Raw genomic sequence first — 26,757 nt, forward strand, 5'->3', positions numbered from 1 at the left:
AATTGCTAATCCTCCCCCTTTTCTTCCCTCACGGTTTAGCGTAAGGATTTTAAAATTATCTGATAGAAGATCAATTATTATTGGATCTTCTTCATACAATAGCCATGTTTCGGTTAGAAAAAGATAGGCTATTTGCTTGCTGATGATCCAATCTTTAATTAGGAAAGCTTTATTCCAGACAGATCTAGTATTAAGATATGCACAGGGAACAGAGGTGGATGTGATAGACTTGGTAGGAGTAGTGGTTCTGATAGGTTTTACTTCCCTTATTCTTTTTTTAAGGGTTCGTTGATGTCTTCCTTTATTTGAGATTACGTTAATATGATTTACCCTGTCTTCTTGTGGGTTAATTATGTGCTTGATTGATAGATCAGGGTAATGGACTGAATGTAATTGTGGATAGAGTGAGTTAACATCTTTGACGCTACCGCTTATTAGATAGATCAATAAAATCAATAGGAAATTCATGTTTGCAGGGTAATATATCTCTTCCTGTCGCAATAGCTATATTGGTTTCCCTAACACTCCCAATTTCTAGGTTGTTTAGTTGAAAGCAAACAGATTGATTCAGCTCTTAAGATGTAGCCAGTAACTGATAGTAGTGGTTGTGTTGGGGGAGTTAGCTCTCCCAACCTAAGTCATGGATGCGTCTACCTCATGCATCTAACACATGCGTCTACCTCATGCATCTAACACATGCGTCTACCTCATGCATCTAATATATGCATCCCATGCATCTAATACATGCGTTCAGCAATCACACATGCGTCTAACACATGCATCTAACAATACGGCAAGTACAGTGCGGAGAACAAAAAACTTTAGCAAAAAATCTTAAGAGAATAACCTTAGCAAAAAACTTTAGGAGGGCGGGAGGGAAGATGGAGGATCCTTTCCTCTCTGTTCTGTCGGTTTGAAATCAACTGTGGCACCCTCGTTGGCCCCTTTTCAAAGGGCTGAGGCAGGCAGGTCAGTCTTTGGGAACGGGACAAAAGCCCCGATGCTGGTTGGGTCGGCAGGGCAGGGAGGGAAGATGGAGGATCCCTTTCTCTCTGTTCTGCCGCTTGAACAACGGCTGTAGCACCCTCGGTAGCCCTTTTCAAAGGGCTGAAGCAGGCAGTTCAGTCCTTGGGGGCAGGACAAAGGCCCCGACGCTGGTTGTGCTGGTCGGATTGGCAGGGAGGGAAGATGGAGGATCCCTTCCTCTCTGTTCTGCCACTGGAAAAACGGCTGTAGCACCCTCGGTGGCCCTTTTCAAAGGGCTGAAGCAGGCAGGTCAGTCCTTGGAGGCGGGACAAAGGCTCTGACGCTGGTTGTGCTGGTCTGGTTGGCAGGGAGGGAAGATGGAGGATCCCCTGCTGGTCGGGTCGGCAGGGAGGGAAGATGGAGGATCCCTTCCTCTCTGTTCTGCCGCTGGCTACTATAGGATGCTACTCTTCTGGGTCTGATGTTCCAGACTGTTTTTCTGGTTGCCATGGTCTCAGCACAGCATATTTCAGAGATTCAAGCTCTTATGCTGGGAACCTTTTCTCTAATATTCAGGAAGCAGGAGTAGTTCGCCATACTGTACCTTCCTTTCTATAGCGAGTAGTTTTCACTACCCCTCTCACCTATGGGGTTTGTTTTACTGTGATTCATTCCTCAGGCTCCATGCGAATGGCTTAGCTCTTCCGTACACTGGGCGTTGAGTGTTTTGCTTCACTATTTGTAGTGGGTGCCTGATTTTTGGTTGTCTGATCATCTTTGTCCTATCTACTCCGCCTTGGCAGGGTAGGCTGGCAACTCAGACCTCGATCAACTGTTGGTTTTCTTGGGCCATTTTTGCAGCCACTATCTCCCATGGCTAGCAGCCAACAGTTTCCCTGAGGCCCACTGAGTTATCAGTGTTGTTGTTTTATGGGCAAAGCCTTATGCTTCCTCCCAATTACTTTGCTTGAAAGCTGCTTGATCCTATTTTCCTACTTTTACCTGGTTTTTCCAGGTACATGGGGTGACTCGCTTGGATAACATTTTGGAGGGGACCTCGGGATTACGGGCAGGCTCTTCTGTCCCTCCCTAGACGCTGCAACATCACCTAGTGTACTGAATCCAGAACGTACAAAAGAATGGAAGATTAGGTTTTCACCTTCAATAATCTTCTTTCTGAATCCTGTAGACCTGCCCTCTCTGTGTAACTTCAGTTGTTCTGAATCGCCTGCTTTTTGGCTCGGTTATTCTCCTTGTAAACAGAGGCCTTCTAGCCAGTTGACGGATCTTGTGGGGAATTTTTGCCTTTCTGCGAGTATGCAAGTTACTGAAGGCTGTTTCATGTGGGTGTTCGTTGCACACAGCAGGTTAGTTTTACATTGTTCATCAATGTTTTTTCTGTTTTGCCGTTGGGCCTATATATTACTTGTTTTCATGTTTTGCAGAGCAGATCAGTTCATAAATTGTTTATATTGCTGGGGAGCTTCCTCAGTACCCCTTCCTTGTCATAGATTTATTCAGGTATGTTGCTTTGCTTTGGAACTAAATTGCAGAGGGCTGTAACTCTCTCTCTAAGGTGGGAGGAGCATGTGCTCAGAAAAGTGTGTGGCTTTCTGCAACTTCAGGATTGCAGGTTGGGATTGAACACCTAGCATACTGAATCCTACAGTTATTAACAGAAAGATTATCGAAGGTGAAAACTTAGGGCTCCTTTTACAAAAGTGCGCTAGGGCCTCAACGCGCGCAATGGCGTGCATTACATTTCCGAGCGCTAGCCATTATCGCCTCCTTTTTAGGAGGCGGTAGATTTTCAGCTACTGTGCGCTATAGCGCGCGGTAATTTTGTGTGCGCGCTAAAAACCCTAGTGCACCTTTGTAAAAGGAGCCCATAATCTTCCATTAGTGAAATGATGCATGTTAATTTGAGTGAAGTGTACAGTTATTAAAAAAGCCTTCTAAGAATAACGAGGCTTGATTGTTTAAATATGCATTAAATCACATTGATGTGACTTAGTGAACAGAGCCCTAAACTATCAAAAATCACCTTCTTTTGACTGGATACATGTTGTCCAAATGGCTGAACAAAATTTATTTTAAGAGGCAGTGTTATGACTATTATGGCAGCAAGGCTTCGATTGAGCTGGAATATCATCAATACAGACAATTACATTCCATATTTTCATGAAAAAAGAACAGCACTTCTCAAGCACTAGGACCCCATAATAATCATAGTGTTCATTAAGACTAGGAAATATGGCAGCTTCCTTGGTAAAGCAACAGAAAACACATATGGTATTTGCAGTTCATTTTTTTCTATTCTGTAGGATTATAGTTGCCATTTACCTTTTTGATAAACATGTCTGTGACATACTAACCTGATCAGCCAAAGTAGGGTGTTTAGAAAATATTCTATGTAGTGCACTATGTTTTGTTACACAGTAGAGACACTTGTTAGCAGCACTAACAGCCACAGCAATGAGTTCTTTGTCAGCCTTATTGAGTCGTTCTGTAGAGAAAACATAAAACATGGTTCCCAAGTTTATTTATAGTTTGATATTCTGACCATCGACATGTATCTGGTCGGTTTACAATGCTAAAAAGTTTAAATTAAAATAAAAGTAAAATGAGGCAATAGCATTGACCTTGAATGAGACAGACAAAATGAAACGAGAGGGACTGGGGAAAGGGAAAGATTCAAAATTACATTGAAGTTAAAAAATAAATATATAAATAAAAGGGAGGTAAAGAGGGGGGTGGGAAGGATAAGAAGGAAGGATACATCGCTTCTTAAAAGCAGTTCTCATTTATCGTTAGGTGTAATTGGGAAGGGTCTTATAATGTAGTTTGAAAAGCATCCAGAAATAAGAAGGTTTTAAGTTTTGTTTTGGATTTGTCGAGGGAGATTTTGAGGTGGAGGTGTGATGGTAGAGCATTCCAAAGAGATCAGGAACCTTTGCAGAAAAGATGGTGTTGCGAATATAGACAAGTTCCTTAATTGAGGGAATAGTTAGCAGATTCTGATCAGCTGATCTCAGTGCCCGGGGGGGGATGCATAAGGGATGAGATATTTGTCTAGAAAGGATGGGGAATGAGTGAGTTTGATTTTGAAGGCAAGAATGAATATTTTATATGTTGTTCGGTGGGAAACTGGTAACCAGTGGGCTTTCACGAAGTAGGGGAGTGACATGGTCATATTTTTTTGTTTTGTAGATAAGTTTGATGGCGGTGTTTTGGATTAATTGTAGACGATGAGTTTTCTTTTGTGTTATTCCATGATATATGAGTTACAATAATCGAAATGTGAGATAATCAGAAAATGGATTACAGTTTGAATAGAGGAGGATTCAAGAACGGAAGTTATAGAGTGAATTAGTCAGAGTTTGTAGAATAATTTTTGGGTCAGAGAACCGATTTAGTCGTGATAGGTGAGGTTTTTGTCTAGGATGATTCTTAGTAGTTTGATTTTAGTTTCGATTTGGATAGGACAGGATTTGATATATATGGGTCCTTTCAGGGTTTCATTGTTTTTAACTGGGAAGAGCATTCCTCGAGATTTGGCTATGTTGAGAGACAGTCTATTGGTTTAGAGCTAAGAACTGATTTTGTCAAGTTTAGTATTGATTTCCTGAATTTTATTAATGGTTGTGGAGTTCATGGGATGCAGTAGTTGGATGTCGTCGGCTTAGGAAAAACGGTAAATCCGATCGATTGAGCTAAGGGCAGAAGTGAGGCCAGGAAGATATTGAAAAGTAATGGAGAGAGGATCGAGCCTTGTGGGACGCCGTAAGTCTGGGTTATTGGAGAAGAGGATGATCCATTGAAATAGACTTTGAAGTTCCGATCTGCGAAATAGGAGAACTAGTGGAAAGCGGACCTTGAGATTCCACTGTTTTTGAGACGATGGAGGAGGAGATCGTGGTTGATTGTATCGAATGCTGCTGAGATATCAAGGGATATCAAGAGGACAGATTTGCGATGATCATGGTAATAGTATATAGTGGTAGTAAGACCAAGGAGGGATTCTATGGAGTAATTTATATGGAAGCGTGTTTGGTTTGGGTGGAGAGCATTCCGTTTTCTCAAAAAAGTCAGAGAGTTGATTGAACACTATTTTTTCCGTTAGTTTTGCAATGAAGGGCAGGTTGGCAAATTGGATGGTAGTTAGTGCATAGGTCTTCTTCAAGATTTTGTTTTTTTAATTTAGAGACGACAATAGTGGATTTCCAAGATTTTGGAACTGCGTTGGTTGATAGATTTTTGGTTATCATTTCCAGAAGGAAAGGGCCAAATATAGGAAAGAATTTTAAGGTGGTTGGTGGGATTATCTCCTTAGGGTTGCTTTGAGGTGTTCATGGTCTGAATAACTTTATCATCTAAAGAGGGGAGTTTGAATTTTGAAAGTGTGCTTGAGAAATGATTGTTTTGACCAAGAAGATCTGGAGAATTTATTGGTGGTGTATGTCGAAGATTTGTTCAAATGTTTTTTTTTTTTTTTTGTAAAGTAATTTTTATTCAATCAAATATAAAACACAAGAAGTACAAACGTCGCTCAAAATTTAGGTATATCACAACACAACCCCAGGTCCCAAACCCCCCCAACCCCCCCCCACCCCTTCTGGGCAGCAGCAGCAAGGACAAACCTCTCTGAGAAACGCACTGTCAAAATAGGAGTAAAGTTCGAATCAGTTCTCCCAAAGCTGTCGTTGAACATAAGGTGGAAACGTCTGGCTAAAAGGATGCCAGCATTGACGAAACAACCGACCCTTTTTTGCCTCCATGTCATCAAGAGCCTTTCTTTCCAATAACATCTGTTGTAGCATTAAAAGTCTCCACTGTGGAAGTGATGGTGGTTGAGGAGAAAGCCACTGGGTAAGAATACATTTCCGGCCCATGAGCACAGTTTTCCGAATGAAAGTCGCACATCCTGGTCTGGGGGGATGGAGACGAATTTGTAACGTGAATAGAAAACTAGGGTGCATCCTCCAAGAACACCCCCAAAGCCATGCCACACAGGTCACCACTTGGAGCCAAAATGCGGACACCAGAGGGCAAGTCCAAAACATGTGTCCAAAGGATGCTAGAGGGTGCGCACATTTTCCACAACAATGTCCCGGAATAATCCCCATTACCTGAGCTCTCTTGGGTGGATAAAAAGCTCGCAGTATGAACTTGTAATTTCGTTCTTTCTCCACAGAAGATATGGTAGGATCATACCCCAAACGAATGCCCCTGCGGATCATATCAGCAGAGATAGGCACCTGAAGATCAGCAGTCCACTTCTGGGCTATAGTGGAAAAGTCCAGATCTCCAGATAGTTCCTGTAACAGCTTATGGTAACAGTTCAGCGGTACCGGTTCCTGGTCCGTAAGACAAAGAATTCCCTGGAGTCTAGTTTGGACGTCTATGTTCAATGTCATTGGCGGTAAAGTCTGCAGATAATGTTGGAGCTGTCTGTAGGCAAGCCAATCCATGGGAGAAAGATGGAACTGGAGGTGCAGATCAGCAAAGGAGGCAGGAAGACCCGTATCCAGAACCGCTTGAGATATGTAGTGAAGGCCCGCAGTGGTCCAGCGCCGGAAAGCTGTAGAATCCAGTCCAGGGAGAAAGTCCCCATTACCAACTAGAGGAAGATAAGGTGTTCCATATGGGGAAATATTCAATCGCTTGCATATCAGTCTCCAAGCTTTACGCATGGCAGGCAAAAGGGGATTAGCTTGTATCAGTGGTAAGCCCGGTAAGTGACGGACATGTAACAGGTAACTAAAGTGATAAGGTCGGAAGGAAAAACATTCAATCACAGGCATAGAAAAACATGTAGTATTACAGAACCAGTCATGCAGATGCCGCAGTTGACAGGCCAAATTAAATCTAGAAACACTCAGAAGACCCAACCCCCCATGTCGTTTTGGTAACATCAACTTAGAGAGCGCGATCCTAGCACGCTTTCCCTGCCACAGGAATGCAGAAAGGTGGGAATTGTGGTGTGCTAGGTGAGTCTGTGTGATCATGATCGGTAACATTTGCAGTAAATAGGTCCATTGGGGCAGTATCATCATATTATATAAAGCTATGCGGCCAGTAATGGACAAGGGAAACTTCCTCCAGTTGGAAAGGGTGTCTGCTGTACGACGGAGCAGCGGCAAAACATTGGTAGAATAAAGCCTATCTAAATTTTGAGGAATAACCACTCCCAAATACGTTAATTGTGATGGGGCCCACTGTAAAGGGAACTCCCCCCCCCAATTCTGACGCACCTCGGGCGAAGATGGCATCGCCAGTGATTTTTGCTTATTAAGAACTAGCCCTGAGTAAAGATGAAATTCATCTAAAATCTCCAGTGCTCGAGGCAATGAGCGTTGCGGATTTCCTAAGGTCAGTAGGATATCGTCCGCAAATGCCAGCACCCTCAACTGGGAGGAACCCTCCGGCAACCCCACAATCTCATCATCTCTCTGCAGTGTACGTAACAAGGGGTCCAAATACAGCAGAAAAAGAAGAGGGGACAATGGACACCCCTGTCGCGTTCCCCTCCCCACTGAAAACCCAAGAGATCTCACCCCATTAACCAATATAGATGCTGTGGGTCCTGAATAAAGTGTGCGAACCATAGTCAAAAAACTATCCGGGAGTCCTATATATTGTAAGGTCTGAAACAAATAATGCCAATGGACCTTATCGAAAGCTTTAGCCGCATCTAATCCTACAATTAAACCGGGACATTGAGTCTGTTGAGCACGGGAAAGGGCCAATAACACTCTACGAACATTGAGTACCGAATGGCGCGTCCGAACAAACCCCACTTGTTCGGGCACAATTAGAGTGGGTAACAATGGCGCCAGCCTATCCGCCAGTACACGAGCTAAGATCTTTATGTCAACATTCAACAAAGATATTGGTCTATAAGACTCAATATCCGTAGGCGGTTTAGCCGGTTTCGGGATTAAAGTAATCAGGGCATCATTGGCGTATCTCGGGAAAGTACCTTGAGTCTGAACCTCTGTATAATAATTTAGAAGAGCTCCCCCTATGGAGGAAGATAAGATCTTATAGAATTCCGGGGAATACCCGTCCGGTCCAGGAGCTGTACAGGACTTCAATTTCTTGATCGCCTGCATCACCTCCTGGAGTTGCAAAGGTCTATCCAACCTGGAGACCTGAGCCAACGACAATCTAGGCATCCCCGCATCTGCCAAATAATCACAGACATCCGGGCCCATATATGTACCCGGCGAGGCATAAAAAGCCTCAAAGTAGTTTTTAAAACTAGCCGAGATATCCTCCGCCGAGGTCAGTAACTTCCCCGATTTCTCTTGTATCATAGTAACATATCTGGTTCCCGTCCAACTCTTAGCTACCGACGCTAGTAATTTCCCAGCTCTATTACCATATTTGTAAAATTTAAATTTACGGTAAAACAGTAATTTCTTAGTGCGTTCATGTATAAGGGAGTTTAATTCAGCTAGAACCGTTCTATACGCTTCGTTATTGGCTATCGAGGGGTCGAGTAATAGATCACGTTTCAATTGTGTTGAATGTTTTTCAAGTTGTACCATCCGGTGGGCTATGCGACGAGTCCTAGCTGCCGCGTAAGCAATCACTTCCCCCCGTAATACTGCCTTCGCAGCGTCCCAAAATAGCATTGGCTGCTCCACATGGTGTGCATTAAAAGAACAGTAATCCTCCCACTTCCTAGATAAATACTCCCGGAAATGGGCATCGTCCTGTAAGTACGAAGGGAATCTCCACCCTGACCCATGACCCACAGGGCCACCCACTGCCACGTCCAGCCAGATCATATGGTGATCGGATACCTCCAGGGGGCCAATTGTCGCCTCAGAGACTCGAGCAAACAAGGTTTCAGAGAGTAAAGTGTAATCTATTCTAGAGAACGAACCATGGGCTCTAGACTGGTGAGTGTAATCTCGCTCAGTGGGGTGTAATAGCCTCCAGGGGTCCACCAACCCCAAGGCTCGACAGAGGTAAGGAATACCCTTTGTTTGTCTCGGTAATGTCATCCCTGTTCCCCCAGAGCGGTCCAACCCTGCATTCAATACTTGATTTAGGTCACCTACCAAAATTAATGGGCAATCAGAATCCCGTAAACAAATATTAACTAAATTTTGGAAAAAAGAGTGTTGGTATCCATTGGGACCATATCCAACCAGTAATCTAAAGGATCCCCCCGGTCCATTCACTTTCACCAAAAGATATCTGCCCTGAGGATCACGCCTCAGGACTGTGACTGTACCGGGCAAACCCTTCCTAAGCAATATGGCCACCCCCGCCCTCTTCCCAATGGAAGAAGCATAGTATACTTCCCCCACCCAACCCCTGCGAAGTTTTTGGTGCTCCGCATCAGTAAGCCTAGTCTCCTGCAAACAAGCTATGTCAGCCGAATGATGTTTCAGTTGGGATAGAATTTTTGTACGTTTAGCAGGAGATGTAATTCCTGAGACATTCCAGGAAAGAATACGCCATGTCCGATCACCCATACTGACCCCCACCATCCTGTTCGGAGCAAAAAATCCCGCCAGCAATATTTATCTTAGGGCGCCCAGCCTCACCCCAAGACACCTCATATGCCTTCCCCACAGACAGTGCAAAAAACCCAGAGAAAGTAAATCCCAAGCCATGTATCAACAACAACACTGAAAACCCCTGTAATAATGCTGCCGCCACCCAGAAATACCCCACCCCCCCAGATCCCCCCACTCTCTGCATAACCCCCAACTTAAAGAAGGAGCAGGCCACAAACGACACCCTCTCCAGGGCCGCCCCAGCTTGCAGAACAGTAAGCTCGACAGAACCTATATAGGCTTGTCTCCATATATCAGCAAAGTTATCCATCAAGGCGTTGGAGCAAGTCTAGCCAGGTAAGGATACCCCATCAAGTCATTCCACCTCAGTGCCGGGTCTTCCAAGCCGTTTAATATAGGCAGCCGCCTCCTCAGGTGACTGGAAGGACTTCCATACTCCGTTGGAGTATATCCGCAATTGAGCAGGGTAGATAAATTGAAATCTCTGCTTACTCTCCGATAATTGTGCGCAGAGGGGATAGAAGGGCCGCCTCCGTTCTTGCAATGCCATAGAGAAATCTTGACTGATGCGGACCAACGCTCCATCATATTTCAATGTCTCTCGCTTAGCTCGGTACAATTGCAGAAGTTCCACCTTATGTCTAAAATTTAAAAGTTTCATAATGACCACCCTCGGGCGCGTTTCTGGACCCGGACGGGGGCCTAGGCGGTGTGCTCGTTCTATGCGTAGGGGCCCCAGGGACTGCGGTAAGGGAAGCTCCTCCTGCAGCCATCTCTCCAGTGTCTCCAACAAGCCACGATCCGGTACAGTCTCCGGGATCCCCAGCAGGCGCAGGTTCGAGCGTCTGGAACGATTTTCCAAGTCATCCAACTTTTCAGCTTGTGCTCGAACCTGCGCCCGTAGCGCATCAAAGTCTGCTCCCCGGGCCGCGGAAGTGTCCTCCAGAGTGGAAACCCGCTCTTCCACCTCAGTTGCCCGGGCCGCCGCCGCCGCCATCATGGTCTCAATATTCGATATTTTCGCCGTCAGGGAGTCTAATTTGGGCCCCAGCACCTGTGTAAGAGCTTCTTTAATATCACACAGCGCGGTCTCTGTGAGATTCGAGACCGCCGCTGCGGGGCTCGTCGCCATCTTGTTCTCACCAGGCCGCACTTTCTCCCGGTCCCTTCGTGCTGGTTTGGCTTGCATATGATTGCTCGATCTTGTGATGTATTTTTCCATGCAAGACAAAAGGTCCGGTAAGCTCTGGGTCTACGATTAGGTGGGGTACGCGTCGTTTATTGCCGATTTTAGCAGGGCTGCCCCGGAGCGAGTAAGGAAACGTCCTCACACGCTCATGGTGTCACGTGACCCTCAAATGTTTTTTTAACTTTTTGGTCAAAGTTGTCAGCTAGATCTGTTGCCGATGGTTGGTTGAGCTGGGAAGTAGTTTTCTTTTTGGAATAAGGGGAGAGATCTAACTATAGAATAAAGAGCAGATGAATTACGAGCGTTTTATGTATTTTGAATAGTATTCTTTTTTGGCAGCTTGGATTGCATGTTTGTAGTGGGTTGCTTGTTCTCTGAATTGTTGGAGAGCAGGGATGGATCGAGTTCTAAAAATGGAGATCTGCAGGTGTGTTTTTTGCTGTCCGCTGTAACCTTAAATATAGATGTACAACATTTTAATTCAGTTACACATACCCCATATTCTAAAATATCTACTGGTATATTGACTGCATCAGGAAGAGTCTGGCTTGGGAAAAAAGGCACTCATTGATTTAATGAGATGGAGTCAGCATGGGTTCAGCCGAGGGAGATCTTGCCTCACAAATTTGCTTGACTTCTTTGAAGGTGTGAATAAACTTGTGGATAACGGTGAGCCGGTTGATATAGTGTATCTAGATTTTCAGAAAGCTTTTGATAAATTCCTCTCGAGAGGCTCCTGAGAAAATCAGAGTCATGGGATAGGTGGCAAAGTTCAGTTGTGGATTAGGAATTGGTTATCAGATAGAAAACAAAGGGTAGGGTTGTTTTTGGGTTTTTCAAAAATTCTTTATTAATTTTCCATTCAAAACCAGTGCATGTTTATATATGTATTTACACAATGAACATCATGACAGCACATATAATCGATCAAAGAAGTACTATAAAACATTTTTCCCCCCACCCTAATTTAAGAACAAAGAGAAAATGCGTTACTACATACATCCAATTAAAATCATAAATAGAACTTTCCTTTGGTCAATGAATACAACAAAATATAATATCCCTCCCTGGATGTGCAAATCAAATAGGAAATAAGGGGATAATCTAACTCACAGGTGTCAAACACAAGGCTCATGGGGAAAATCCGGCCCGCCTGGCCATTTTATGTGGCCCATGGTGCAATGCATTGTTTTTATTGCCGCCCCCAGGTATTTTATCTTCTGGCCGGCTCCCTCCTCCTCATTTCCGCAGTGTGCGTAAAGCTGCGGGCAGTGGCTCCTCGCACCTCATCTGGAAGCATTCCCTCTGACGTTGCGATGTCAGAGAGAAGGCTTCCAGACTCACTCCCTGCACCAGATTGGAAGACTGTAGCCACCAACAGAGACTGCCACAAACTAACCCCTGAAGAGGAACGGGGGAGTCCAAATCGTGCACCTGGGGCAACTACCGCTGAAGCAGAGCATGCTGAAGTGGGCGCATGTGAGCCTGGGCCCACCAAACTACAACTGCAACTTGACCATTCAGGCCTCTGGCAGGAAGACCTTCCCCAAACTGATGTCAAAAAGAACCCCAAGGTACTCTAGGCGCTGAGACGGAGCCAACCGGCTCTTGGATAGCCTGCTTGGACAACCGGCTCTTGGCATCCCAGTGATTGCAGGAACTCTACAACCTGAGCTGTAACTCGGGAACTCTCTTGAAAAGACTTTGCTCAAATCAACTAGTCATCCAAATAGGGGTGAACCAGAATGCCCTCCTTGTGCAAGGCCGCCGCCACGACCACCATAATCTTGGTGAATATCCGTGAAGCCGTGGCCAGACCAAAAGAAAGCACACAAAACTGATAGTGCCATCCCAAGATTGTAAAGCGAAAGAATCGCTGGTGGGTGGTGCGAATTGGAACATGCAAGTAGACCTCTGTCAGATCAAGAGAGGTCAGAAATTCCCCCAGCTGAACTGCCAGAATGACAGATCTTAGGGTCTCCATGTGAAAGACGGAGTTCACAAAGCCCTGTTGACCCCCTCTTTCTTAGGCACCACAAAATAAATTGAATACCGGCCAGTGCCACACTCCTACGGAGGCACGGGCATTACAGCTTTGAGATCTAGCAATCTTTGAAGTGTCTGGCGAAAGGCCTACTTCTTCCATGCTGCCTGACAAGAAGCAAGAAAGTGATCTGGCAAGGAGCAGGAAAACTGCAGAGCATAACCGTTCCAAATCACCTCCAGGACCAACTGCACTCTCGGGTGAATTCCATCCAGTCCAGGGGACTTGTCACTTCTTAGTCTATCAATCTGATAGTATATCATGTCCAAGTCCACATCCACTGTGATGAGGCTAACCTCAATTTCTCCCTTTGATACTTTCCCTGGTTCGGGCATTGATGCAATGTCCTCCTCGGTAAAGACAGATGCGAAGAATGAATTTAGCCTATCCGCAATCCGTTTGTCTTCCTTGATGCACCCTTTTATTCCTTGGTCATCAAGAGGGCCCACTGCCTCCTTTGCTGATTTTTTCCCTTTTATGTATCTAAAAAAGGGCTTAAAGTTTTTGGCTTCTTGCGCTATCTTTTCCTCATAGGCCTTTTTGGCCTTTCTTACCACCTTGTGACACTTCTTCTGGTCGACCTTGTGACTGTTCCAGGCCTCCGTTGTTCGTTCGCGTTTCCATTTTTTAAACGAGTTCCTCTTTTCCCTTACCGCATCCTTCACCCCTTTAGTTAGCCAAGCTGGTTCTCCTTTGTTCTTATTTTTCCTTCCTTTGGATATCTGCGGAATGTAGAGAATCTGTGCTTCAGTGATGGTATTCTTTAGTAGGGACCATACTTGGTCGACCATTTTGATTTTGGCTGTCATTTTCTTGAGTCATTTTTTTTTACCATGGCTCTCATGCTGTCATAGTTCCCTATTTTGAAGTTGAAAGTTGTGGTTTGTGTCTTGGTTCGTTTCCCCGTCGTGATGCCAATTTTAAAATTGATCATGTTGTGATCGCTCGCCCCCAGCGGGACCGTGACTTCCACGTCTGTTGTCCTTCCAGTTAACCATTTAGGACTAAGTCCAAGGTTGCAGTTCCTCTTGTCGGTTCTCCCACCAATTGTTCCAGGAAGCAGTCTCCTATTATTTCCAGGAACTTTGTTTCCCTGCCGCAATTTGAGATTAAGTCTTTTGATACGCTCTGTCACGAATTTGGCCTTCCTCGAACAGATGGCTTTGCTTATCTGCAAATTCAACATTATATTGCTTCTTTGCCATCTGCCCATTTAACGGCCTCTTGCCAGGAGCTTTTATCCACAGCCTTCACCCTTGGATCTCAGCTCCCGGTTTCCCCTTAAATTTCACCATAGACACTTGAAGGATGAGTCCCCCTACTTGACCATATTAGGTTGAGGGATGCTTGGGCCTGTGATCTTTCTGTAATATTGCCAGATGATGTTATTCTTTGTGCTGTACGTAAATTACCTGTTTTTCATAAATATACTACTTTTTTTTTTTTTTAGTTCAAAAGTTTTATTTTTGGGAACATTATAAATTGGTTTTACGTTTGTATATATCACCTAAAACAAGCTCATCTTTCGGAGTTCAGAGCCTCTTCTGCCTGCCCCCGCTGCGATGCTCCTGTTTGGGGCATATGTTCAGGACTTGCCCTTTTATTCAGTCCTTTTGGGAAGCTATTTTTCTCTTTGTTGAATGCATTTGGAACATTGTCATTCGAAGTTCCCCTCTGTTACTTTTTGGTGTCCCTCTTCATTTTACCCCTCGCAGACCAGGGACTGCTGCATTTCTTCAGTGGACTGTGGTGGTAGCTCTCAAGTGTATTTTGCTCAAGTGGGTAGAAGTGGAGGGACCTGACTAATCTCTCTGGCGATGTCACCTGATCACCCTTGTGATATGGGAGCGGAGAGATGTTACCGACTTTTCTTCTCTGCTAGGTCGGAATTTTCAGCGTACATGGGAGCCTTTTTGGAACACTATGACTCCGGTGGCCCGTAGCCGCCTCCTGAACTGTTGACTTGTTGCTTTGGACTGGTCTCTCCACTTGTTGTCTGCTATACATAACTTGACTCTCTATTTTTCCTGATTGGATGCTGTGGGTTGGGATTGATGGAGGACAGGGGATTGGGGTGGGTTGGGGGGGGGGGGTTTGGGGTATGTGGCACCTTGTGTCTACTTTGGGCTCTGTCTGTTGATTGGGGGGTTTCTTGTCATCTACCTTTGGTTGGCCTCTTTTCTCCGTAACTCTGTAGAGACCACCAGGGGCTTGCTTACTGTGTTTTACATAGACAAAATGCGAGCTTGTTTTCTGTATTTGTATTTGCTCCTGTACTTTTTCTGTTGAGCTCAATAAAATATATTTGACCATAATTGTTTCCACCATTTTACCTGGCACTGAAGCGAGGCTTACCGGTCTGTAATTTCCCAGATCTCCCCTGGAACCCTTTTTAAAAATCGCTGTAATATAGGTCACCCTCCAATTTCCAGGTACTACAGATGATTTTAGCGACAGGTTGTAGATCACTAACAGCAGGTTAGCAATTTTATTTTGAGTTCTTTTAGTACCCTGGGATGTATACCATCCGGTCCAGGCGATTTTTCACTTTTTAATTTGCCGATTTGGCTTTGTACATCTTCCAGATTCACCGAGATTTCTTTCAGTTCCTCCGCATTATCACCCTTGAAAACCATTTCCGGTTCAGGTAGATTTCTTACATCTTTTTCTGTAAAGACCGAAACAAAGAATTCATTCAGTCTCTCCTCTATGGCCTTATTCTCCCCGAGCGCCCCTTTTGTTCCTTGATCATCCAACGGTCCCAAGGATTCCCCCACAGGTTTTCTGCTTCTGATGTACCTAAAAAAATTATGAGTTTTTGCCTCAGGAGAAATGGGGACTTTTTTTGTACCTTGGGAAGTATGACTCAAGTTCTGGATTGTTGCACTATCACTGTGTTGTTGCATTTCCGAGTCATTCTTAATAAAAATTGTTGAAACGATTAAATTTCCCAGCATAGCAGGACAAAGCGAATGGATAATGCCATTTGTATTGAATCCCTTTATCTCTCAGGAAATATGTAAACTGCCAAATCCTAGTATATCCCCAAAGTGTATGAGTCACAGTGAACATATTCCATCATTTGAGCTTTAGCAAGGACCGCCTCTTACTCTTAAAAAGTCTACAAAGCAGGCCATCACATTCTTTTATTAGGTGCTCCCCATCCTAGGACCCGCTGCGCTCTAGCTAGTTTAATATGACTCTGCTACCAATCATTTGCATTATTGCTTCACAGTCATATTTCAACATTTCTGGTAGCCCCCCCCCCCCCACTTCGAATATTGCACCGTCTGCTCCTATTTTTCCAAATCCTCTAATTTGTCCATAATATAGGGGGCTCCCTCTATCCACAGGTAATAGATTCCAAGACCAACTGTGGATACATGAAACCACGGATAATACTGCGGTTTACCCCACTGTGCCCACAGCCCCCCTGCATACCTACTCAAATCTTCACCAGCAACGAGCAGCATTTCCTGTCTGTTGCTCACGCCAGCCTGAGCTCCCTCCCTTTGATGTCACTTACTGATCCTGTGACCCAGGGATGTGACCTCAAAAGGAAGGAGCTCAGGCTATCTCGAGCTGGAAGGAGATGCTGTTTGCTGCTGATGAAGTTTTTTGATATACTAGGGTACAGGCGGGTAGGAACGCTCGGGCAGTAAACTGTGGATAACTGAAACCCCCCTGTATATGATTCTTTCATTTTGTACTCCTGTAACCAAGTATCTAGGCCTGTAAGAACTTCAGCATGGTCATCCAATCAGTCACCTATCTTCTCCACCCTGTAGCCCAGTTCAGCAATTTTGCCCCTTAGATCCGCCATAATGGAGGTTAATTCTGAATGTACAACTTTCAGATCTGTTCCAATTTCTTGCAATATGTCACCAAATGATTAAAAAGAGCTAGATGGCTCTACTGACATTCCCTGGCCTACCTCCATTTGGGACTCCGAGGGGGTCACCATGCAGGACTGAAGTCTTTGGCTGTTCCGATGTGGATGCCATTTTGGTTTATTGAACTATGTTGAATAACTGGATGAAATGCTGGATGAAATGCAAATTTCTTCAAACTAAGGGTGTTTGAGGCACCAGAGCATATTGTTCTGAAAAGGGCTCTCTCACAGTCTTGTATCAGTTATGTTTGTGGTCTAGCGAGCAACAGCTGAAGGGATTAAAGGAGGGTAGCTTTCAGCTTAGGCAACCATCCAAAACGGTGACATCACTCCCCCTCCCCGGCCAAATATTTTTTTAAAACCAGCTACACTAATGGCTTTTACCACTTGTTCTGATAAGTTTTAGAGCTTAATTCCGAGTTGAGAAAAAAAAAATATTTTCCCCTATTTGTTTTAAAGTTATTACTATGTAACTTCATGGTGTTTCCTCTAGTCTTTGGACTTTTTGAAAAATTAAACAAATCAATTCACATTTATCTGTTCCATTTCACTCCGGATTCTATGGACCTCTATCATACCACCTTCACCCTTAGTCGTCTTCAAGCTAAAGAGCTCTAACCTTGTTAGCTTTTCCTCATATGTGAGTTATTCCATCTGTTTAATCATTTTGGTTGTCCTCTGTAACTTTACTTAAGGTATTACTTTTAAGTCTTTTTTTTTTCTTTTCCATTTTTATCTTTTCAGGGTGCTGATCTCAGATTTCACACCTCTTCAGAAAAATAGTATAGTTTCCTATTGCCATTTTCTTTCTTGCTGTTGGTTTGAAAGTTTAATATCTTTATTTTCCAAGGGTCCAATATTCAAAGCAATTTAACTAGGCAGGAGAGTCTCTTACTTGGTTAAATTGCTTGTGTCTGGCTATTCACTGATGTAGTAGCCTAATGGTTAGAGCAGTAAGCTGGGATCCATGTTCAATTTCCACTGTAGCAACTTATGACTGGGCAAGTCACTTAACTCTCCATTGCCCCAAGTACAAAATAGGTACCTGTATATAATATGTGACCTGTTAAAGCAGTATAACAAATGCATGACCCATACTTCTGAGAATGTTAACATCTTCCACAAAAAAATCCAACACAAGTTAGTCTGCAATAATTTTGTCTGCTGCTCCAATGTTTTTGCAGAGAGAAAAGCAGAACAGCAGTTAACATTTACCTGTTTTCCTGTTCATAATTGCATCATAATAAGTGAATAATGCTCTGAATTCAGCAGGTCGGTGTGACATCAACTTGAATACATTTGGCAGAAATCCATACTGGCAGAAAGAAAAAAAAAACAAACAAACCCAATCAACTAACATAAATGAAATATAATAAATCAAGAGATGAGGTAGTTGAAAACATTTAGTGCTTGCAAGGAGGTGGCAGCTTAAAGTTGCAGCAAGGAAAGTGGCGGCAATAAACTATGGAACAATGAAGTTAAAACCAGAAAAAGAGATTAGGTTATAAATCCTGTGTTTTAGGGTAGCACTGATAGAACCTGCATTTTTGTTTAAAATACTGTGTTTTAGGTGGTATAGAGCCTATATTTCTGGTGCCTGTGGCTCAGGGTGACTTAAGTAGGGAAAATCCTGTTATAAATCCTGTGTTTTAGGGTAGCACTGATAGAACCTGCAGTTTTGTTTAAAATACTGTGTTTTAGGTGGTATAGAGCCTATATTTCTGGTGCCTGTGGCTCAGGGTGACTAAAGTAGGGAAAATCCTGTTATAAATCCTGTGTTTTAGGGTAGCACTGATAGAACCTGCAGTTTTGTTTAAAATACTGTGTTTTAGGTGGTATAGAGCCTATATGTCTGGTGCCTGTGGCTCAGGGTGACTAAAGTAGGGAAAATCCTGTTATAAATCCTGTGTTTTAGGGTAGCACTGATAGAACCTGCATTTTTGTTTAAAATACTGTGTTTTAGGTGGTATAGAGCCTATATTTCTGGTGCCTGTGGCTCAGGGTGACTTAAGTAGGGAAAATCCTGTTATAAATCCTGTGTTTTAGGGTAGCACTGATAGAACCTGCAGTTTTGTTTAAAATACTGTGTTTTAGGTGGTATAGAGCCTATATTTCTGGTGCCTGTGGCTCAGGGTGACTAAAGTAGGGAAAATCCTGTTATAAATCCTGTGTTTTAGGGTAGCACTGATAGAACCTGCAGTTTTGTTTAAAATACTGTGTTTTAGGTGGTATAGAGCCTATATGTCTGGTGCCTGTGGCTCAGGGTGACTAAAGTAGGGAAAATCCTGTTATAAATCCTGTGTTTTAGGGTAGCACTGATAGAACCTGCAGTTTTGTTTAAAATACTGTGTTTTAGGTGGTATAGAGCCTATATGTCTGGTGCCTGTGGCTCAGGGTGACTAAAGTAGGGAAAATCCTGTTATAAATCCTGTGTTTTAGGGTAGCACTGATAGAACCTGCAGTTTTGTTTAAAATACTGTGTTTTAGGTGGTATAGAGCCTATATGTCTGGTGCCTGTGGCTCAGGGTGACTAAAGTAGGGAAAATCCTGTTATAAATCCTGTGTTTTAGGGTAGCACTGATAGAACCTGCATTTTTGTTTAAAATACTGTGTTTTAGGTGGTATAGAGCCTATATTTCTGACTCACTAGTTTTTAGCCATTGTGTCTGATTAGGTGGAGAAGGGAGGGGCTCTGTTTTACTTCTAAGGTTAATTGCTGAAACAAGGCTGCCCTGTGAACTTCTAAAAAATTTATACACCACATACAACTATGCGGTTTCCATATCACATACATAAAATCTTGTTTCCCTACGATTATCACATACAAACATAGACGTGTCTAAACAACATCATTAATCGTCTCCGTTATAAACAGGGAAAGAGCGCAAATTCAATCAATTCAGAAATACAAGCAAGCTTTAAATCATACATTGCTATCAAAAAAATTCTAAAAGGCGATTATCAACTGAAATTTACCTTAGCATAAGAAGGCATTGACAAATGGAGTTTTCAGCATTTTCTTAATGAAACTAACGTATAAATAAAGGAACATTACCATTGAACAATAAAACACATCAAATAAAAGCAACAGCTTGAATATTAGTGAAGCTCAATTATCTCTTCATATTCTATTTACAAACCAATTCTGAATCCACAGTCCAACTGGCAGATAAGTCTTAGCTATGGAGAGGACCATGAAGCATAAGGTAGAAACAGGCGCATCAGAAATTATCGGGCATGGGGTTCAGCATACCATTTCTATCTCCTGGAAAAACTTATCAAGTAAGAACCTAATCTCTTTTTCCAATGCAATAGGAATGGTATTCTGAACCTTAGGGACATAGCTAAGCAGTCCCAAAGTCTGAGGTGGGAGAGATAAGCCTGCTTTCAGTACTGAGGATATAAAAGCAGAATCCTCTTGTGCTGCCACATCCACCCTATAGAATTTAGTTGTGTAGGGAAGACCAATTTGCAGATCTACATATCTCTTCTGGAGGTATCGTCCTTGATTCTGCCCAAGAGGAGGCTAGTCCTCTAGTTGAATGTGCTTTTAACAACACCAGCGATTGTGTACTGCAGACAATGTCGGTGGAGGAGACTGCAGTCCGAATACACCGGGAAACAGTGGCCTTGAAGGCTGGTCTGCCTCGGACTGACTTTGGTTAGAACAAAGAGATGATCAGATAGATAAAACTCATTAGTCACTTCCAAGTAAAGCAAGAGCTCTGCAGACATCCAGCAGCTTTAAAGCCTTGTCTTTCTTCTTAGAACCCATAGGTTGAAAGAATGGTAGCCTGACTTGCTGGTTGATGTAAAATGCTGAAACAACCTTTGACAAAAAGGAAGGTATGAAAGGTCACTCCCATTTCTGTGATTCTCAGAAACTGTTTCCTGCACGACAAAGTTTGCAATTCTTAGGCTCTTCTGGGTGAGGTAATTGCAACTAGGAACACTGCTTTGATCGTAAGATCCTTGAGAAGCGCTTCCTCAAAACGAAAGATTAGGTTCTTACCTCTGCTAATCTTCTTTCTTGCAAATCCACCCTTTATGCTGAGAATGTATGGGTGCTATGTACCTTGGCCAGCCAAGGTCTGTAGGAACTTCACTTGATAGAAATCTCGACTCCACCCCACTGTCTGCTAAAGCATGCTCCCTGGACATCAGTTAGTTTTCAAGCAGCCAGGAACCTCTACAGGAAAAATAAGAAACAAAAGAGAGAGAGGGAGAGGGGGGAACTCCCTGCCAAACAATCAATTTTGCTCATGTTAACATATTCAAAACAGCAATAATGCAAAACGTAAAACCTTGGTGAACATCTGGGGTGCTGTTGCCAGTCCAAATGGTAGCACCGAGAATTGATAGTGATTCTCCAACACATGAAATCTCACAAACTTTCTGTGTGCCAGGAAAATTGGAATGTGGAGATAAGCCTACGTCAAAATCCAGGGCAGCCAGAAACTCTCCCAGTTGGACCGCTGCAATGACAGATCTCACCATCTCCATCCAGAAACACAGAACCCTCAGGGCCGCATTGATATGTTTGAGATCCAGAATGGGCCTCCTGTCATTGGAATCTTTCTTGGGCATAAAGTATATCAAGTATCTGCCTGACACCGAGTGTTCTTCCGGAACTGGTTCTATGGCTGGAATGTTGAGCAATCTGTTTAACATTGCCTGGACATGGACCACCTGATCTAGTTGGCTTGCCGGAATCAACAAACCTATTGGACAGAGGGTATGCAAACTCAATTTTGTAACCTTCTCTGACAATACTCAAGGCCCAAAGATCTTTCGTAATGCTTTCCCAAGGCTTCCAGAAAGTCCAAGTGTCAATCTCCAATTTTTTTGAAGGGTGGCTGGAGGTCTGGTGTCACTACGGCTTCTTGGCTGCCGTTGTGGCCTGGGAACCTGTATTTTGGATTTTCCAGCTTACAGAATACTGTTCCAGCACAATTTCATTCAATATTTTGAGTACTGTTCAATGCTCGGGTTCCAACCAGCAAGTGGCCCAATATAGCAAATTTGTGCTACTGTCCTAACGCATTCATCTTTTTGGAATTTTTTTTTCCTAAATTTGTGTAACACTCACCATCGGTAGGCGAAGGCTGTCGGATTCAAGAACTCATGGATGGTGATGCATAGGGGAAGGTTTCAATATCTTGATTTTACAGAGAAATTGCTAAGCAGCGTCCACCAAAACACTGATTGTTTAGTGACAAGATGGAATGGGAAACTACCTAGACCACTGCGTTTTACATCCTTCCCAAGACATAGTGAAAAATATTCCAGAAGTACTTCACAATACAGAGCTGCAGGAGTCTCACTTTAGGACTATACCTATGGCTTATTTTTCATAGAGGAGGGCACACCTTATTGGGTGTATTGACTCTCCTATATGTCAGAAGTGTAGGAGAGGAGAAAATTCTTTTGTTTATGGTATACAGTTTATGTGTGCATATCTAACAGTTTTGGAGGGCATTATTTTTGCTGAAGCAGCATATATGGAAGTGTGGGGAAAGGGAGAGAATCTGTTTCTTAAGAAGTATTATATTTTGGGAAAGAAGTGCATTATGAATCATTGGCTGCAAGATAACCTCCTTCAATATGGTATTGGAGAAATAGGTTGCATTTTTTAATGTTGCTTGGGGGGTTGAAGGTCATCAAAGAGGTTTAAGAGATTTCTGTTAATTTGGGAACCATGCTGCCATCAACTTAACAGGGATGTCAAATCTTAAATGAATGTCCTGTGTAATTTTTAACCAACAGAACTCTCAGGGAGGGGAAAGGGAAGGAGTAGGGGTGGGGGTGCAGGGTTAAGGGGAGTTCCAAAGGGGTTTACAGTTGTATGTAGACCGGGGTACAAGAGCCTTGGTCTTGTATCGTGATAATGCAAATTGTTGTGGAATTTCACTGCTGTTTTATTGTTTATGTCTTAGTCACATTAATAAAAACAGATTAAAAAAAATACAATTCAAAGAAGAGAGTTTAATTGAACTTCCCTGAGAACTACTTAATTTTTTTTTTTGGCTCAGCAGTACTTATAAACAAAAATATTCCAAACACTAAGGCAGTGGCCTTCATTAGTTTTTTTGGGTTTTTTTAAATTCTTTTTTTTTTTTTTTTATTTGTATTTTTTTACAAAATTGTTTAACAATTGAAAAAGGAAACAGACAATAAATTATAAAGTAATTCCATATATGTGACTAATCAGAGTCCACAAAATGAAGAGAGGAAGAGTCCATCACCTCCAAGGGAAGTTGGATCTAAAAGAAAAAACTCATAACAAATCACATTACAGAGTGCGCGGTTGGATTTAATCATCTGCCTGGGTGAAGAATTCCATGGGAGAATCTGGAGCTCTAGGTGCCGTCTTACCCTCTAGAAAAAAATTTAATTGATCAGGGTCATAAAATATATATCTAACATTCTGATAGGTAAAACAGCATTTACAGGGGAAACGTAACTGAAAAGTTGCTCCCATACTCAAGGTTAACTGACGATAGGCCAGGAATTTCTTCCGTCTGGCTTGCGTCCATTTTGATACATCAGGAAATATTGATACTTTGGAGCCGTGAAATTCCACATTCTCAGTCCTATAGAATAGACGGAGAACTGCCTCTTTATCCTGAAGAAAAACGAAGGTTACCAATAGAGTTGCTCTAACAATTATTTATTCTTGAATTGATGTTTCCAGCATACCAGTGAGGTCCAAGTCTCCTGGTATAGTCCCTTTGCCTTCTTTGGGAATATTCAAATAGTATAACTTTTAGAGCGGTGGCATATTATTTTCAGGGAATTTCAGCACTGATTGTAAGAAGGAATTAAATAGGTCTCTTGGAGTTTGAAATTTGGATACCGGAAAGTTCAACAGTCTAAGATTTAAATTTCTATTTGCATTTTCCAAATTTTCCATTTTTCTAACAAGCAAAGGCTTTTCCTTCAAATGTAAATTCATGGAAGCCTTCACTTCTGACATTGATTTTTCCAGGTTGTCCATTCTATTGGACTGCTTTAGGAGTTTCTCCTCCAAAGTTTTTACTTGCAAATTAGTACTCTGTATTGAAAAAAAAAATTGGGAGCATACCTTATGTATTGATTCAAGTCCACTCCAGATTGCTTCCATGTCGATAACTTCAGGTCTTACTAGAGGAGAGGCAAAGATATTCCGGGGATTACCCCAATAGCTCCCTGCTCCTCTATCCCTGCTTCCTCGCAGGTAACTGCTCCTCCATTCTTCAGTGTCGACTGCAAGAGAGTCGGCAAGCCATGGATTACTTCCGGGGTCAGGGGTGAACTCAGCAGCATCAACGGAGAACTCATCTCCGGCACCTCCTGTACTGCCAACGGCGTCCCCGACATCCTCCCGGGACGCGGAGGAGCTCCAGGGCCCAAAGGGCTAAGCGAAACCTCGCTCTCCAAGACCGAGGTCTGCCCACCTCGGTCAGCGGATATGCCCGATCCAGCCGATGTGGCATATGTTGTAATTGCCACCTGTCTCGTCGATGAAGTACCAAATGAGGCTGGAAGAACGCCTCTCTGTTTGCCTCTGCGCTTAGGCATAGTAAGAGTAAGAAAATTTAATTGAAAATAGAAATTGCCAAAACAGAGCAGGAGCAGCTTTCAGACGTGACTCACTCCGTTGCCATCTTGGACTCCTCTCCAAATTCTTTATTCATTTTCAACATTTTCAATAAGTGCAATGCAAATTAAATACATTTTATATTTAAGATATCACTTAATACTCTTTCAAGAAACAAATCAATCTATATCCCTCCCCCTACCCTATCCCATAACTCTTATAAATTTTTAATTTAATAATCAAATCTTCAAAAAGCTCATTATGGTGGAGGAAAGGAACAGACGCTGAAGGGGGGTGGAGAGGAACAGACACTGAAAGAAAATGGAGAAGATAGAGTGGGGAGAAGACGCTGGAAGGGAAGAAGACAGAGATGCAAGACTATGGGGGAGCGGAGGGAAGAAGATGGATGCCAGATCAATTAAGGGGGGGGTAAGGGAGAGGCACAGTAACAGAGCAAATGGAAAATGCAGAGAGAAGACAAGACAGTGGATGGAAGGAATTGAATGAGATGAGGAAAGCAGAAACCAGACAAAAGGTACAAAAAAATTTCTATTTATTAATTATTTTTTTTCCTTTAGGATAAAGCACAGTTACTTACCGTAACAGGTGTTATCCATGGACAGCAGGCATATATTCTCACATGTGGGTGACGTCATCTACGGAGCCCCGATGCGGAAGCATTTTCAAGCAAACTTGATTGAAGATTTAAGTTTGCTCTGCTGCTCCACGCATGCGTGCCTTCCTGCTCCACTAGGGGGCGCATCCCCTCGTGGTCTCCAGTTCACTTAACTAGCAAAGAAGCCAACCTCGGGGAGGTGGGCGGGTTGTGAGAATATATGCCTGCTGTCCATGGATAACACCTGTTACGGTAAGTAACTGTGCTTTATCCCAGGACAAGCAGGCATAATATTCTCACATGTGGGTGACCTCCAAGCTAACTGAAAAGGGATGGAGGGAAGTTGGCAATTTAAGCAAATAGATTTCGCAAAACCGATTGGCCGAACCGGCCATCGCTCCTGGACAGTGAGTCCAGACAGTAATGGGAGGTGAAAGTATGAACCGAAGACCACGTGGCAGCCTTGCAGATTTCCTCAATAGGTGTGGACCTGAGGAACGCTACGGAGGCTGCCATCGCTCGGACCTTGTGTCCCGTTACTCGACCATGCAGTGCGAGACCAGCCTGAGTGTAGCAGAAGGAGATGCAATCGGCTAACCAGTTGGACAAGGTGCGCTTGGAGACTGGGTGACCTAACCGGTTTGGGTCGAAGGACAAAAACAATTGTGGGACTTTCCGGTGTGGTTGAGTGCGTTGGAGGTAGAAGGCCAACGCTCTCTTACAGTCAAGAGTGTGGAGCGCCACCTCTCTGGGATGAGAGTGGGGCTTGGGAAAAAACACAGGTAAGACAATGGACTGATTGAGATGAAAATCAGACACTACTTTAGGCAAGAACTTTGGATGAGTGCGGAGTACCACCTTGTCGTGATGGAATACCGTGAAGGGTGGGTCCGCCACTAGAGCTTGTAGCTCACTAACCCGCAGAGCGGAAGTGAGCGCAAGCAGGGAAATCACCTTCCAAGTGAGGAATTTTGGATGGCATTTGTCTAGGGGCTCAAATGGAGGTTTCATTAGTTGAGCCAGAACCACGTTAAGGTCCCAAACCACCGGAGGAGGTTTGAGAGGAGGGTGGACATTCAGAAGACCCTTCATGAAGCAAGAGACTAGGGGGTGGAGCGAGAGGGCTTTCCCTTCCAGGGGCTGATGGAAGGCTGCAATCGCACTGAGGTGTACTCGAATGGAGTTGGTCTTTAGGCCGGAGTGAGATAATTGAAGTAAATAGTCAAGGACCAGGGGGACGGGGACCGACACCGGGTCCTGGCTGTGAGAGGAGCACCAGGCTGAGAATCTGGTCCACTTTTGGGAGGAGCAGGTTCTCGTTGAGGTCTTTCTAGAGGCCTCCAATATCTCCTTGACTGATTGAGACACGGGGAGAGAAGTCGGGGGGAAAGAAACCAAGCATTCAGATGAAGAGATTGAAGATTGGGATGTAACAGCGAACCCTGACCCTGTGATAGTAGAGAGGGAAACCGAGGCAGAGGCAGTGGATCTCTGACACTGAGTTGAAGTAGAAGGGAAAACCAAGGCTGGCATGGCCAGCAAGGAGCAATCAGGATCAGGGTGGCTTGTACTGTTTTCAGGTGGACAAGCGTCCGCAGGATCAGAGGAAACGGCGGGAACGTGTACAGGAACCTTCCCTCCCAGTCGAGGAGGAAGGCGTCGGCCTCGAGCCGGTCCGGGGAGTACATCCGGGAGCAGAAGAGAGGCAGTTTGTGATTGTGGGGGGATGCGAACAGATCTATTTGAGGTGTCCCCCACTGTTTGAACACCTGTCGTAGGGTTTGAGAGTGCAGTGACCACTCGTGTGGCTGGAGGAGGCGGCTGAGTCTGTCCACCAGACAGTTTTGTTCTCCTTGTATGTACACCGCTCGAAGGAAGGTGTTGTTGGAGATTGCCCATTTCCAGAGGCGCAGGGCTTCCCGACAGAGGGACCA

The 26,757-nt window shown here is 43.8% G+C and overlaps 1 protein-coding gene across 2 annotated transcripts in view; it reads right to left on the bottom strand.

Annotated features, from left to right (window-relative positions):
- The window catches only part of LOC117346600, a 43,155-nt gene that overhangs the window by 3,460 nt on the left and 12,938 nt on the right, over positions 1-26,757 (bottom strand). For both annotated transcript variants that reach the window (XM_033916447.1, XM_033916436.1), the window contains exons 4-5: positions 17,844-17,943; positions 3,342-3,472 (exon numbers count right to left, since the gene is read on the bottom strand). In XM_033916447.1, the coding sequence (XP_033772338.1) occupies positions 3,342-3,472; positions 17,844-17,943 (231 nt within the window). The remainder of the gene's footprint in view (positions 1-3,341; positions 3,473-17,843; positions 17,944-26,757) is intronic.

This window comes from Geotrypetes seraphini, chromosome 1 (genome assembly GCF_902459505.1).
Source record: "Geotrypetes seraphini chromosome 1, aGeoSer1.1, whole genome shotgun sequence".
NCBI classification, from domain to species: Eukaryota; Metazoa; Chordata; class Amphibia; order Gymnophiona; family Dermophiidae; genus Geotrypetes; species Geotrypetes seraphini.